General features: G+C 44.9%; 1 protein-coding gene across 1 annotated transcript in view; it reads right to left on the minus strand.

The window, feature by feature from the left end:
- DNAH9 (dynein axonemal heavy chain 9) overlaps positions 1-13112 on the minus strand; it is a 336995-nt gene that overhangs the window by 278628 nt on the left and 45255 nt on the right. The window contains exons 9-12 of the mRNA XM_089663852.1: positions 7348-7498; positions 7124-7238; positions 5138-5206; positions 1368-1494 (exon numbers count right to left, since the gene is read on the minus strand). Coding sequence (XP_089519978.1) covers positions 1368-1494; positions 5138-5206; positions 7124-7238; positions 7348-7498 — 462 coding nt within the window. The remainder of the gene's footprint in view (positions 1-1367; positions 1495-5137; positions 5207-7123; positions 7239-7347; positions 7499-13112) is intronic.

Below are 13112 nucleotides of genomic sequence, written 5' to 3' on the forward strand. Positions count from 1 at the left end.
CATGCTCGGATAAGGGTCTGGTATGGATTTTGGGGGGGAACCTACCCCATTTTTTTTTACATTTTGGCGTGGGTGTTCCCCGCAAAATCCATACCAGACCTAAAGGGCTTGGTATGGATGGGGGGGGAGCCACACTTTTTTTTTTTTTAATTGCTGGCAATTCTTTTTACATTCAGCTGTCAGCAGGGAACCCATCTGACAGCTGAAACATGCTCGGATAAGGGTCTGGTATGGATTTGGGGGGGACCACACTCCATTTTTTTTTTAATTTTGGTATGGGTGTTGCCCTCAAAATCCATAGAAGACCTAAAGGGCTTGGTATGGATGGGGGGGAACCCCACACATTTTTATTTTTTAATTGCCGGCAATTCTTTTTACATTCAGCTGTCAGCAGGGAACCCCACTGACAGCTGCAACATTAAAGGATGTTTTCACTACGAAAATACCGCATGACCTAATAATATAACTCATGCCGTATTTTAGTCGCTGTGTGGGATCTTACCACATACTCAGATGCGATAAGATACCGCTTAGTGAATTGTCCCCTCGACGTTCGCAGTCGAACTTTCATTGGGTTCAAATGTTCAACCGCAAACTAGAACAGGGGGGTGTTCGGCCTATCACTATTAGGAATACATTCTTTTACAGAATTTTTGAAAATCAGAGGCCATCTAGTCAATTCTCAGCACAGGATTCCTTTACACAGAGGGAATATATTATGTTTGCCCTTATACCTGAGTACTGCATGAATGTACACCGAGTGACATTACAACAAATTGGTGAACCGGGAACATAAAAAGAGTCTATCTTGAAATTTATAGGTTGACTGTAAACCGCAGACAAGTGTAAAATCAATAGAACCAGTAAACCATCACACGCCTAATAAACCCATAAAAACCACGAGGAACACTCACAAATTATCATGTAAGGATTTGCGGGAAATAACTTATAATGGAACTCTCTGCTGCTCCTTGCTCCTGATTGGGTGCCCTATAGTGTGACATTTTGTGTGATTGGACATTTCAGGTTGATGGGTGCTTAAAGTGGACCTGCCAGTAACCGTACAAGTCTTCATTAATGTATTTCTGACATGTCACAATATACAGAAATTATTGTTCAGAAAAGCTCCACCTTTTATCATTAAAAAGCTGAGCTCTACTCAGTGACTGTGCCTAGGCTGAGATGATGTCATCAGTCTGCTGCAGGTAGGAGGAAGGATTTCCTCAGTCTCCCATCCCCCAGTGTGGCTTTTTTGATAAAAACAAATTGAAGTATCTTTGCAGATTTTTTTTTTTGTTGTCCCATGAACGATGGTACATTATAGGAAACTTTCTATACATTCCGTGGTACCATTCCCATCACCGTACCTGAGGATCAAAGTTAACACTGATTAGTTTGAGGCGCTCATCCCGCGTGACGAGAGGTCGCATGAGATTGTACTGGGACTTCTCTGAAACGGTCTGACACCATGCTGCGTACAGTTTCTCTGTGTACCTGAAGAAGAATGGATAGATCAGTATAACACACAAAAGTCACTAATTTTATACTGAATACGGTAACACTCAACACCAATATCTGGTTCTGTCGCCACAACAACTACAGAGCTAAATGATGGTTCAACCTCCCCGCTGGATTGCTGATAATAGTTTAGTATGACCTTGTGGGAGGGGCAGAGACACCAACTAGTGCAGGAAATCTCCCCATTGTGGGAGGGGCAGAGACACCAACTAGTGCAGGAAATCTCCCCATTGTGGGAGGGGCAGAGACACCAACTAGTGCAGGAAATCTCCCCATTGTGGGAGGGGCAGAGACACCAACTATTGCAGGAAATCTCACCATTGTGGGAGGGGCAGAGACACAAATTATTGCAGGAAATCTCACCATTGTGGGAGGGGCAGGGACACAAATTATTGCAGGAAATCTCCCCATTGTGGGAGGGGCAGAGACATCAACTAGTGCAAGAAAATCTCCCCATTCTGGGAGGGGCAGAGACACAAACTACTGCGGGAAATCTCACCATTGTGGGAGGGGCAGAGACACAAACTACTGCAGGAAATCTCACCATTGTGGGAGGGGCAGAGACACAAACAACTGCGGGAAACCTCACCATTGTGGGAGGGGCAGAGACACAAACTACTGGGGGAAATCTCATTATTGTGGGAGGGGCAGAGACACAAACTACTGCAGGGAATCTCACCATTGTGGGAGGGGCAGAGACACAAACTACTGCAGGGAATCTCACCATTGTGGGAGGGGCAGAGACACAAACTACTGCAGGGAATCTCACCATTGTGGGAGGGGCAGAGACAGAAACTACTGCAGGGAATCTCATCATTGTGGGAGGGGCAGAGACACAAACTGCAGGGGGAAATCTCACCATTGTGGGAGGGGCAGAGACACAAACTACTGGGGGAATCTCATCATTGTGGGAGGGGCAGAGACACAAACTACTGCAGGGAATCTCATCATTGTGGGAGGGGCAGAGACACAAACTACTGGGGGAAATCTCAGTATTGTGGGAGGGGCAGAGACACAAACTACTGGGGGAAATCTCACCAATGTGGGAGGGGCAGAGACACAAACTACTGCGGGAAATCTGCCCATTGTGGGAGGGGCAGAGACACAAACTACTGCAGGAAATCTCACCATTGTGGGAGGGGCAGAGACACAAACTACTGCGGGAAACCTCCCCATTGTGGGAAGGGCAAACACAAACTACTGCAGGAAATCTCACCATTGTGGGAGGGGCAGAGACACAAACTACTGCCTTGAACGTTCACGGTGTTCACAATGCACCACTAGCAGCTGACACAGTGATGAGTTTGGTCAGAATACACTGAAATGATATATCCAGTACTGGGAACATTGATGATTGCACAGATGATCCATGTACTAAGAACAGTGCACACACACTAACTAACACCGACATCTCCCCTCTGCAGAATATCCAGAATTCTCTCTTTACTGTATGGAGTACAGAGTATTAATTAAGCTCCTGTCAATGTTCAGACGTGACAGACTCCAGTTTACTAGCCCCAGCATCCGTCATCCCAGAGAATAATCTGAAGTTTACAGATTGGCCCCACAGATGCTGGCTATCGGAATTCTGCATCTGATCATTGATCTGGAGAGGTAATTAAAATTTTTCATCCCCCTGCTCGCAGCCCAATTAACAAGATGCTCTTATTTCAAGCCTTTGACTTCACAGGAGCCCCCGGAGGACACTGCAGGCCTTTGTAGCCTTCCAATTAAAGCTGATAAACTGTTCTTTGTGCTCCCATGCTGGAAAAGAGCGGAGAGCCTCTGGTGTGTTCCGTTTACTGGAGCTCTAGAGTTTCTACAGGAAACAGATGCCAAGCCAGTGCATCAAGATACAGTAGCCCAGGCAATGTAGACATCATCATGTATGTAATAATGCCTCATCCATACAGACCTTGATTAGCCACAAGTCCGCGGCACATTTTTGCCCCCAGGAAGCCGCAGGAGCTGCCTAGAGCCACCAATACAAGTGAAAGGCCATATGCAGCTATACTCTTGTATATGATGATCGCTTCTGCATTGGCGTTTGCCCATGCATGTGCGGATGACATATTTCCCCATACGCTCTACGTTCACGACAACTAATCTCCAGGAAAATGATCATACTACTAATTCCTAATGAGCAAACTGATACCCAATAAATTGTAAAGACATCGTAAAACTCCAATTATATGGCTCACTTTCGTTGTGTCCTCTGCCATAGTTTATAGACCTCTAAGGCTGCTATAATTCTATTTTACTACAAATAAAAAAATTAAGCTAAAAAGGAGAGCACCAGTCAAAACTTTTCTTACCGTTCTCTGTAGTTTTGCATAGATTCAGGCTGCTGTTAGAAACCAGAGGGCCCCATACAGCCAAGCTGCCAGCACCCCCCCCCCCAAAAAAAAAACCCCAAAAAAACACAGTTTACTATTCTTCAGTTATGAATGAGCATAGTGAGTGATTGGTACTGATACTCATTGTGTTCATTCAGGGAAGGGGCTAGTAAATGTGACATATTTACCGGACCCTTCCCCTACTCTCTATCCTGAAGTATCCCATTGTGTGCTAGCAGCTGCTGGTGGGAAGGACAGAAGGGAAGCCGGCAGCACTGCGAGGGGCCTGGGCAACAGGGGGAAATGTATGATACACAGGGAGGGTGATGGGTGCACCAGGGGGACAATCACTGGAACTGATTCCCTGTATGGCTCCCCCTGCAGCAGCTGAGAGCCAGCGGGAGGAAGAGGAGAAGAAGCCGTCTTTCAGCTGCTGTAGAGAGAACCATATAGGGCATTGGTTCTAGTATTTGCCCCCCCACACACTGTGCCAATCACCCTCCCTGACCACATCTGATTCACCCAGCTGCCTTGGACCTCCTGATGGCCTGGGCCCCATACAGGAGGACTGGTGGTACCCCCTTATCCACAGCCCTGCATAGATTAGGAAAGGTCTGTGTCCCCGCTGGGGTGTTTCACCTTACTTCCAATTATATGACCACACAGGACGTAAAGGGGAATCTCCCTAGGGAGATACTCAGACAACAATAAAAACCTCATAAATGGAATGGAGTTTGAACACAAGTTAATAATCCCTTTGCTCCAGCTGCATATGGTTGGCATGGAGTGTGCACTATGCGCTCGTGGCCCAATATTTGCTTGCTTTCTAACAGCTGGGAAGTGGTCACGCATGCGTGGTGTGTTTTTTGCATTGGCTGGGGCAGGGAATAGGAGCATGGTGGGACAGCAGTAGCTGTCAGAGCAGACATTGTGTCCCCCTGGCAGCCAGGCACTGATCCAGTGTGTGTGTGTGGCAAGGCTCACTGCAGGCTGCCCCCCCCCCCCCCTATGATGATGCTGCATCTGGAGCCACTGCCCGTCAATGACCCAAACCTGGTGATAATGCAACTCACACAGATGCGTACGAGAATTTGTTCATTACAGCACAAGAGTATGCCGAGATTGTACATTGATCTTCGCATGGGCAGCTAAGTGGATATTTTTTTGTTTTAAAAAACTGCGCGCAGGAATGTAAGAAGGTTGTAATGCAAATTTTTTTTAAGCTGAAGTTCCGCTTTAAGAAACTTCTGCCAAAATGCTGACAATATAAATAAGGACCTTACTTGTCAAGCAGATCCATCATCTCCTCATACTTCATCTTCATTCTTTTACCTTCACCTGACTCCATGCACCTACAAAAAACAAAAACAAAAAAAGAGTTCCCATTTATATAGAACAAGTCAGGAAAAAACATACTGCGAATCACAGCCAACGGGTTGATTGACAAAACGTTTGCTGAAAGCGGCTAAGATTTTCTGTCACACTACACCAATATATCAACCAATGTAAGGGGTCATTATTCCCTCTGACCACCAATGTAAGGGATCATTCTTCCAAATGACCTTCAATGTAAGAAGCATTCTTCCAAATGACCTCCAATGTAAGGAACATTCTTCCCACTGACCACCAATGTAAGGAGCATTCTTCCCACCGCCAATGTGAGGAGCATTCTTCCCACCACCAATGTGAGGAGCATTCTTCCCACTGACCACCAATATAAGGAGAATTCTTCCCACTGACCACCAATATAAGGAGAATTCTTCCCACTGACCACCAATATAAGGAGCATTTTTCCCACTGACCACCAATGTGAGGAGCATTCTTCCCACTGACCACCAATATAAGGAGCATTCTTCCCAATGACCACCAATGTAAGGAGCATTCTTCCCACTGACCACCAACGGAAGAGGGATTCTTCCCACTGACCACCAACGGAAGAGGCATTCTTCCCACTGACCACCAATGGAAGAGGCATTCTTCCCACTGACCACCAATGGAAGAGGCATTCTTTCCAATGACCACCAATGGAAGAGGCATTCTTCCGACTGACCACCAATGGAAGAGGCATTCTTTCCAATGACCACCAATGGAAGAGGCATTCTTCCCACTGACCACCAATGGAAGAGGCATTCTTTCCAATGACCACCAATGGAAGGGGCATTCTTCCAAATGATCACCAATGTAAGGAGTATTCTTCCCTCTGACTGCCAATGTAAGCAAAATTCTTTCTACTGACCACCAATGTAAGGATCATTCTTCCAAATGACCACCAATGCAAGGAGTATTTTTCCCACTGACCACCAATGTAAGGAGTATTCTTCCCACTGACCACCAATGGAAAGGGCATTCTTCATACTGATCTCAATGTAAGGGACATTCTTCCCAATTTTTCTTTATTAAAAGTCTTGCAATCAATAAACATAAAATATTATACAGAATATAAAAAAAATAAATTATATATATTTACAGCAAAACGAAAATAAACATAGCAAAATCTGCTGTCAGACAAAAGCAAACGTCTCAGAAATGAACATGACATAATTGGGGAAATAAATCGTACTACCACTCACATCACTACACCAGACATCAAACCTGTGAGGTCAAGAAACCACCCCGCCCCCCTTATGCATGCAGCCCTTCTTCAAAAAAGATCTTAATCAACAAAAACTACGGGAGTGAAAAGAACAGTATAAGGAAAGAGCCCCTCACCCAGAGATGGACAGTTCACCAAAGGCAGGTCTGATATTCCTCCACGCCCTTATCCAGACCGCCCGAGGTTCTCTGCCCCTCTCAAGACCCCGAATCTTCCCAACCTCACCCAGAATATCGTGCACCACCACCTCTACAGGGAGGACTTTCTTCACATTCTTCCTACTGACTACCAGTGTAAGAGGGCCCTTCTCCTAATGACCACCAATATAAGTAGGTCTGCTAGCATTGACCACAAATCAAAGGGACTCTTTTCTGATGTCCTCCAAGGGAGCATTTCCCTGCTGACAGTTGTAATTAGGTATTTTTCCACTGACTGTTAATGTTGGGGTGTGCATTTTACTGAACGCAAGAAGAATAATACAGACCCAAAAGTTATTTCAAGGGTTGAAAAGGTTGAGAAAGCCTGAAATAAGGTGAAACAACATGACTGCATGCCCGCAGACTGAAATAAAACCCAATGGCACGGTGCACTACAAAACAGTCGCCATATCGTCTCCTACATAAGAACATTTACCAAGCTGCCGATCCATAAAGGGGGTTAAACTAGGATGACTCACGGATGTGTGATGTGGCGGAAGTTGCTGTAAGGGATTTGCAGTCTCTCTCTCAGTTCTTTGGCCCAGTTCAGGTTACCAGCCACCAGCGGCATATTCCTGTGTATCTGTGGATACCCTGTAAGGAGAATGTTATACTTGTGTTAGAGGTCAGGAACATTTTCTAGTCTATAAATCAAGCAAAAGGACACAGAGATGTGTCACTGTGGTTACCAAGCTGAATGTACCTTGCTCCGTGTCTTCCATCATGTGCTGGTCAAAGATGGCCTTCACATCATCCAGCTCTTGGTCAAACATGGAGACAAGCAAGGGGTACTTATCAAAGGCGTCCTGAGCAATCAGCGGACGGTCCAGTAGACTTCCAAACATGTCCAGCAACTGGGAGCAGAACACACAGACTATGAAACCCTCTTATCCACAACAATTGTACGAGATGTTGCTTACTCTCTACAAACCTTCAACAATGCTATATGAGAGCAAATCGCACTTCAAATAGACTTAGAAATATGGCAATTATGGAATTGTATGTTTAGGAAAACTTTTGTAATATTTATGATGACCCATTTTGTCCTTGTAGGACCTACAGACTTTTACATAGTTAGTCTGGCTGAAAAAAGACAAAAGTCCATCCAGTTCAACCATAAAAAAAAACAAAAGTTATAATCCTATACCCACAGTAGATCCAGAGGAAGGCATAAAAACCTAAACATGATATCCAATTGAAATAAAAAAGCATTCTTGTATGATGGCACCACTGCCCGACCTCACCTGATCAATGCCAGAAGGTTTGTGTTATACTAGAATGTAAAAAAGTATTTTAATTCTGAGAATATTGGAGATTCCCTTTGATGACCTTCATCTTGAGCTTATGATAACTAGGACACTGTCCTTGGCCAGAATAATAATAACACAACATTGGCTCTCCAACCACATGCATGTTGATAAATTGGGTTAATTCCATCCTACATTCAAGGTGGCCACACACCAGTAGAATTTCATTCCAAAAAATCCATTTTTGGAAGATCGTTGATTATCCAATAGTTAACTAGGGTCAAATTGATGATCGTTTTTTACTTTATTGACTACTAGAAAATTTGAAGGAGCAGGATGGATTTTTTTTTTTCTTCAACAAATGAAATTCCAATGCAACATTTGTTCTGGATATGGAATTAAAAACATTGATATGGCAATCAAACAAAATGTTTTAAAGCTTTTATACGAAATGTGCCTAGTCCATAACTGTACTATGGAATGCCATGACAAATTATTTTTCTGAATTTCCATAAAAATGTTCAAATTAAATTCTACTGGTGTACGGCCAACTTTAAAAAGCCTAACTTAGGTAGCTAAAAATTTGAGAAGATCTGCTGTGGATGGCCTAATGAGCATACTCTTCACCCCCTGCTCTACTCATCAAAAGACTCTGTGAAGATTAAGGTCCTCAGGGTAGTTGAACTGTATCTTCAGATACCCTCTATTCATTTCTACTGCTACGCTATTAATAAAAAAATAAAAAAAAAGATTATATTCTACCCATCTCAACAAACATTCCGTATGAGTTTTCAAATAGGACTTCTCTGGTATATGCCCAACCTTAGAAAGGCTACTTCGTTAGCTTTCAAAAATGTGATGGCCTACAGAACGTGCCATTCACCCCCTGCTCTATTTATGAACAGACTCTTTGAAGAGTAAGGTCCTTGGGGTAGATACCTGCAATTCCTCACCGCCACTATGCTATGAGTACACAGGTAACAGTTATTGTCTACCCCAGGGGCGGACTGACCATTTGGAAACTTGGGCACTGCCAGGGGGCCCCATGAGACGCCCCTGGTACCTTTTTCATAGGCTTTTTGGAGTTTGGGCAAGGACACAGGGGCCCCATGATCCCCTATTGCCCGGGGGCCCCATGAGTTGTCAGTCCGCCCCTGGTCTACCCATAAAAACAATCTTTTATTATATGTATCTCTCATTTCCAATTATATCATTTTTCCCATGGAAGTACATCCCCAATTCCAAAAAGTTCTTGGACCGTGCTCTTCCTTGCTAGTACCACTTAATTTGCCAACTTTTTGTTGCCTTTTCCCAACTTTTTTAAGCCGTGTTGCTGCCATCAAACTCAAAATGACTTTATTTTTTTCATACTGATGCGGTGCGGAATTCACATTGTTTTCAATGTGAATTTTGCACTGCATCAGAATCGCACCCCGTTCATGCGAACCGCTGCGGGTGTGTATGTTAAGTTAAATAACGAGGTGCAATGTGCAGAATCGGATCGCATAGGTATGGATACCTGTGCGAACCGATTCTAGTACGGACCCAAAAAAGGGTCCTGCATGTTTTTGGTGCTGGTGCGGTGCGATTAGAGCCATACAAAATGCATGACTCCTATCACACCAATCAAATTGCACACAAATCGCGTGTGCTTTGCACAGGAATGCGGTGCGGTTCCTGTGTGAATTACATGCGATATACCGAACTGCATATATGTGAACCCAGGCTTAGGGCTGGTTCACACCATAGAAATGCAGTATGGATGCATGTCTGCATGTGTGTTTTTGATGCATTTTTTTGACTTCGGGCACATTCTGGATGTCTTCCAGACGCTTTTTCCCCTCCTTTTTGGGTCATTTGGGGTCCAGTACGTTTTTGATGCATTCCAGTGTGTTTTTTTTGCAATCCAGTGCGTTCCGGTATATTTTTGATGCATTTTACTGCGTTCCAGTACAGTTCTGTGCAGGAAAAATGCAGCCTGCTCTACTTTTATTTTTAGAACCGGAGCGCACTGGAACTGAAAGCATAAGTGTGAACCATGCCATTGACAACCATGTAACCTACTTTCTGTGCGTTTTGGATGCAGAAAAAAAACGCACTGGAACACATGTAGTGTAAACCAGGCCTTAGGACAGAAAAACCAGTAAGACACAGGAAGGATTTCATCATCTGACCTCATTAAAAAACACATCTGTGGCTTCCCCCCCTTCCAGCAGATCACTATCACCCACAGGCGCACAGTCTTCCAATGCGATTAATCAGTGATCACCGTTTTCACTAAATACACAGACATCGATTTTTTTTTCTATCTTTATTTCATCTTGCATAGTTCGTTCATTTAGCAGAGTGTGCAGGAGATGAGCGGTCAGATAACAGCCTGTGTGGATAGAGCTGTGGTATTGAGAACAGCAGAAGTGTGCAGGGGTGTACTGACCATTTTGAAACTCGGGCAGTGCCTGAGGGCCCGTAGTCCGTAGGGGGCCCCATGAGATGCCCCTGGTACCTTTTTCATAGGCTTTTTTGAGTTTGGACAAGGACACAGGGGCCCCATGATCCCCTATTGCCCGGGGGCCCCCTGAGTTGTCAGTCCGCCCCTGGAAGTGTGTCCTGGGTTCTCTAAGGCAAGCCATAGATGGGCCGTTTATCAGCCGAATTGTCGGCCGATAAACGAAAAATCAGTCGTTGCCGTTTCCAATGCTGCCACCAATGTCTACGAAAAACGGCCGTTTTTTTTGTGGATTTTCCAGCATGACCGATAAAAAGAAACAAGAAGATCCATGAAAAACGGCCGACGGCATTGCCCCACTAACAGCGTGAATATCGTGCGGACGCAAATTAGGGCGATAAACGACCCGTCTATGGCCTGCATTAAGCTCACCATACACTATACAATCTGACTGTACAGTCTCCTTTAGGCTAGGTTCACACCTAAGCGTTTTGCGGTGTGTTTTGCATTATGCAGAAACGCACTACAGTCCATTTAACAGGATTTCCTATGGGTAAAGTTCACATCTCCGCCCTTTCAACCTGTGCGATTTTTGGAAAGGGACTTTTTTAAATCGCAAAAAGATGCATTTTGTTTCAATAGACTTCAATGAAGATGCTGCCAAAACACATGTAGTGCGTTTGATGCATTTTGCACACTAGTTTTTTTTTTAACCACTTCAATCCCGGGCACTTATACCCCCTTCCTGCCCAGGCCAATTTTCAGCTTTCAGCGCTATCACGCTTTGAATGACAATTGCGCAGTCATGCAACACTGTACCCAAATGACATTTTTATCATTTTTTTCACACAAATAGAGCTTTCTTTTGGTGGTATTTAATCACCGCTGAGTTTTTAATTTTTTGCTAAATAAAACAAAACAGTCTTCCTCCCTGCCAGTGACTGTCGGTAATCACCGGGCGCCGGCGGGTAATCACAGTCCAGGACCTGGTGATTGACATCCATGGGCATGAATGGCGGCAGGGGTAGGGCTTGCGCGCGCTGCCTACCTGGAAATGCAAAATCACGTATATATACGTGATCTTGAGCACCCGTGCCGCCATGTAGCAGTATATCTGCTATACGGCGCAGGGTAAGTGGTTAAAGGCACCACAAGTGCAGCAAATGCACCAAAAACTGCAGTAACGCACCATGCTCTGCTCCCAAAAAAAGTCCTGGAGCTTTTCTGGGGCGATTGTTGTGTGTAGGACAATCCATTCACTTGCCCTATGTGTGACAAGTGAAAATACTCCAAAATACCCAAAACAAACGCATGCAGGAATGTGAGATTTCGCAATGTGGAGATGTGAACGGGGCCGTCCACTCCCTCCTATGTTCTTGTACAAAAATGGCCATACACTATTTAATCTGGTTGTACAATCTCTGTACAATTTCCTATAGACCAGAACTATGGAATAGGAGGACACACCTGAACAATCTATTCAATATGTATCAAATCAGACAGGCCCTTGCACTACATAGTTGATGGGAGATCTAAATCAGATTGTATAGAAAGTGGGTGGATGGTAGTATTGTAATGAGGGAGGTGTGGTCCAGAGTGGTGAAAGTGCCCTATCACACCCTCTTCTATGATGCAATAAAGATGTGAAGGCTTCTGGGAGATGGCCTACAGGAGGAGAATGCTGAGAGATGATCTACAGAAAGTGATGTCTAGCACCCTCCTAGTTAGTCAGGGGGATCTAGATAATCATTTTTTAGTTAGGAGGCTGATTAGCAGCCGGGAGAGATAGTCAGAGGGGTCAGATTTGGGTCTGGGCTGAGAGGCTCTGCAGATCAGTTCTCTGATACCTCCCCATGATCTAGAGACTCAAAAGTCTCTAGAACTTAATGGGCGGAGATGAGGAGGAGCTGGTCTGCACTCTTAAGGGATTCTGCCCAATCCCCAAGCAGGAGGCTTGGCATGGGATCAGGGCAGCCCTTAAGAATGACTGAGGTTGCTCAGTGGCAAGAGTTCGGGTGGAAGATGTGAGAGCAGGAGCTGGAGTGTGGAGCCTGGGAGGAAGACCAGGGAAGGGGCCTGACTCTAAGAAGGAGACAGACAGGAGGAAAGCTGGACCTCACTAGCCTCCTGAGAGGGGACTATCTGTGAAGCTAAGGAAGGAGCCAGCCCAGCAGAAGGCCTGAAGGCAGCTACCAACCTGTGGCTTGCAGAAGAGGGACAGTGAGTAATTCTACACCCCCTGGGCTGGAGTTGGGGAGAGGGTCTTTGAGCGAGAAGCCTAACTAACCCCAACTGGACTGTACTTTAAGACAGCAGACTCTAGATCCCTTTGTCCAGGGATTCCTCCACACCGCTGAATATAGGAGAACTATCTGAGGTTTGGGGTGGTACGTCAGAAGAGGCTGGATTACTCTCCAAAGAAGAGAAACCCTTGAGCACGTGTGCATAGTTCCTGGAAGTTGTCCTCCATTGAGCATCCCATGTATCCCCCATCCAAGTGATCAACCCCTTAATAAAATCAGGAAAAACAAAACAACTTCAAGGACTATTTACTGACTCTGGAGTGGAAGTTTGGAGGGGAATGCGTGTTGCCTGGATGTGCAGGACTATAGTGGGACCCAAAACTCTAGCGACTCTTAAGGGGGTGGAATCTGAAAATCATTTAAAAAATGCAAATAAACTGACAAGATTTTAAACCTCCTGTGGGTATGATAAGTGAAAGAAAAGTACATTGGAATGGGTGGGCTAGAAATGGCATTGGAAAACACTTCTATT

Source organism: Staurois parvus, unplaced genomic scaffold, assembly GCF_062004578.1.
Source record: "Staurois parvus isolate SC_StPar_1 unplaced genomic scaffold, SC_StPar_1.0 ptg001787l, whole genome shotgun sequence".
In the NCBI taxonomy this organism is placed as follows: domain Eukaryota; kingdom Metazoa; phylum Chordata; class Amphibia; order Anura; family Ranidae; genus Staurois; species Staurois parvus.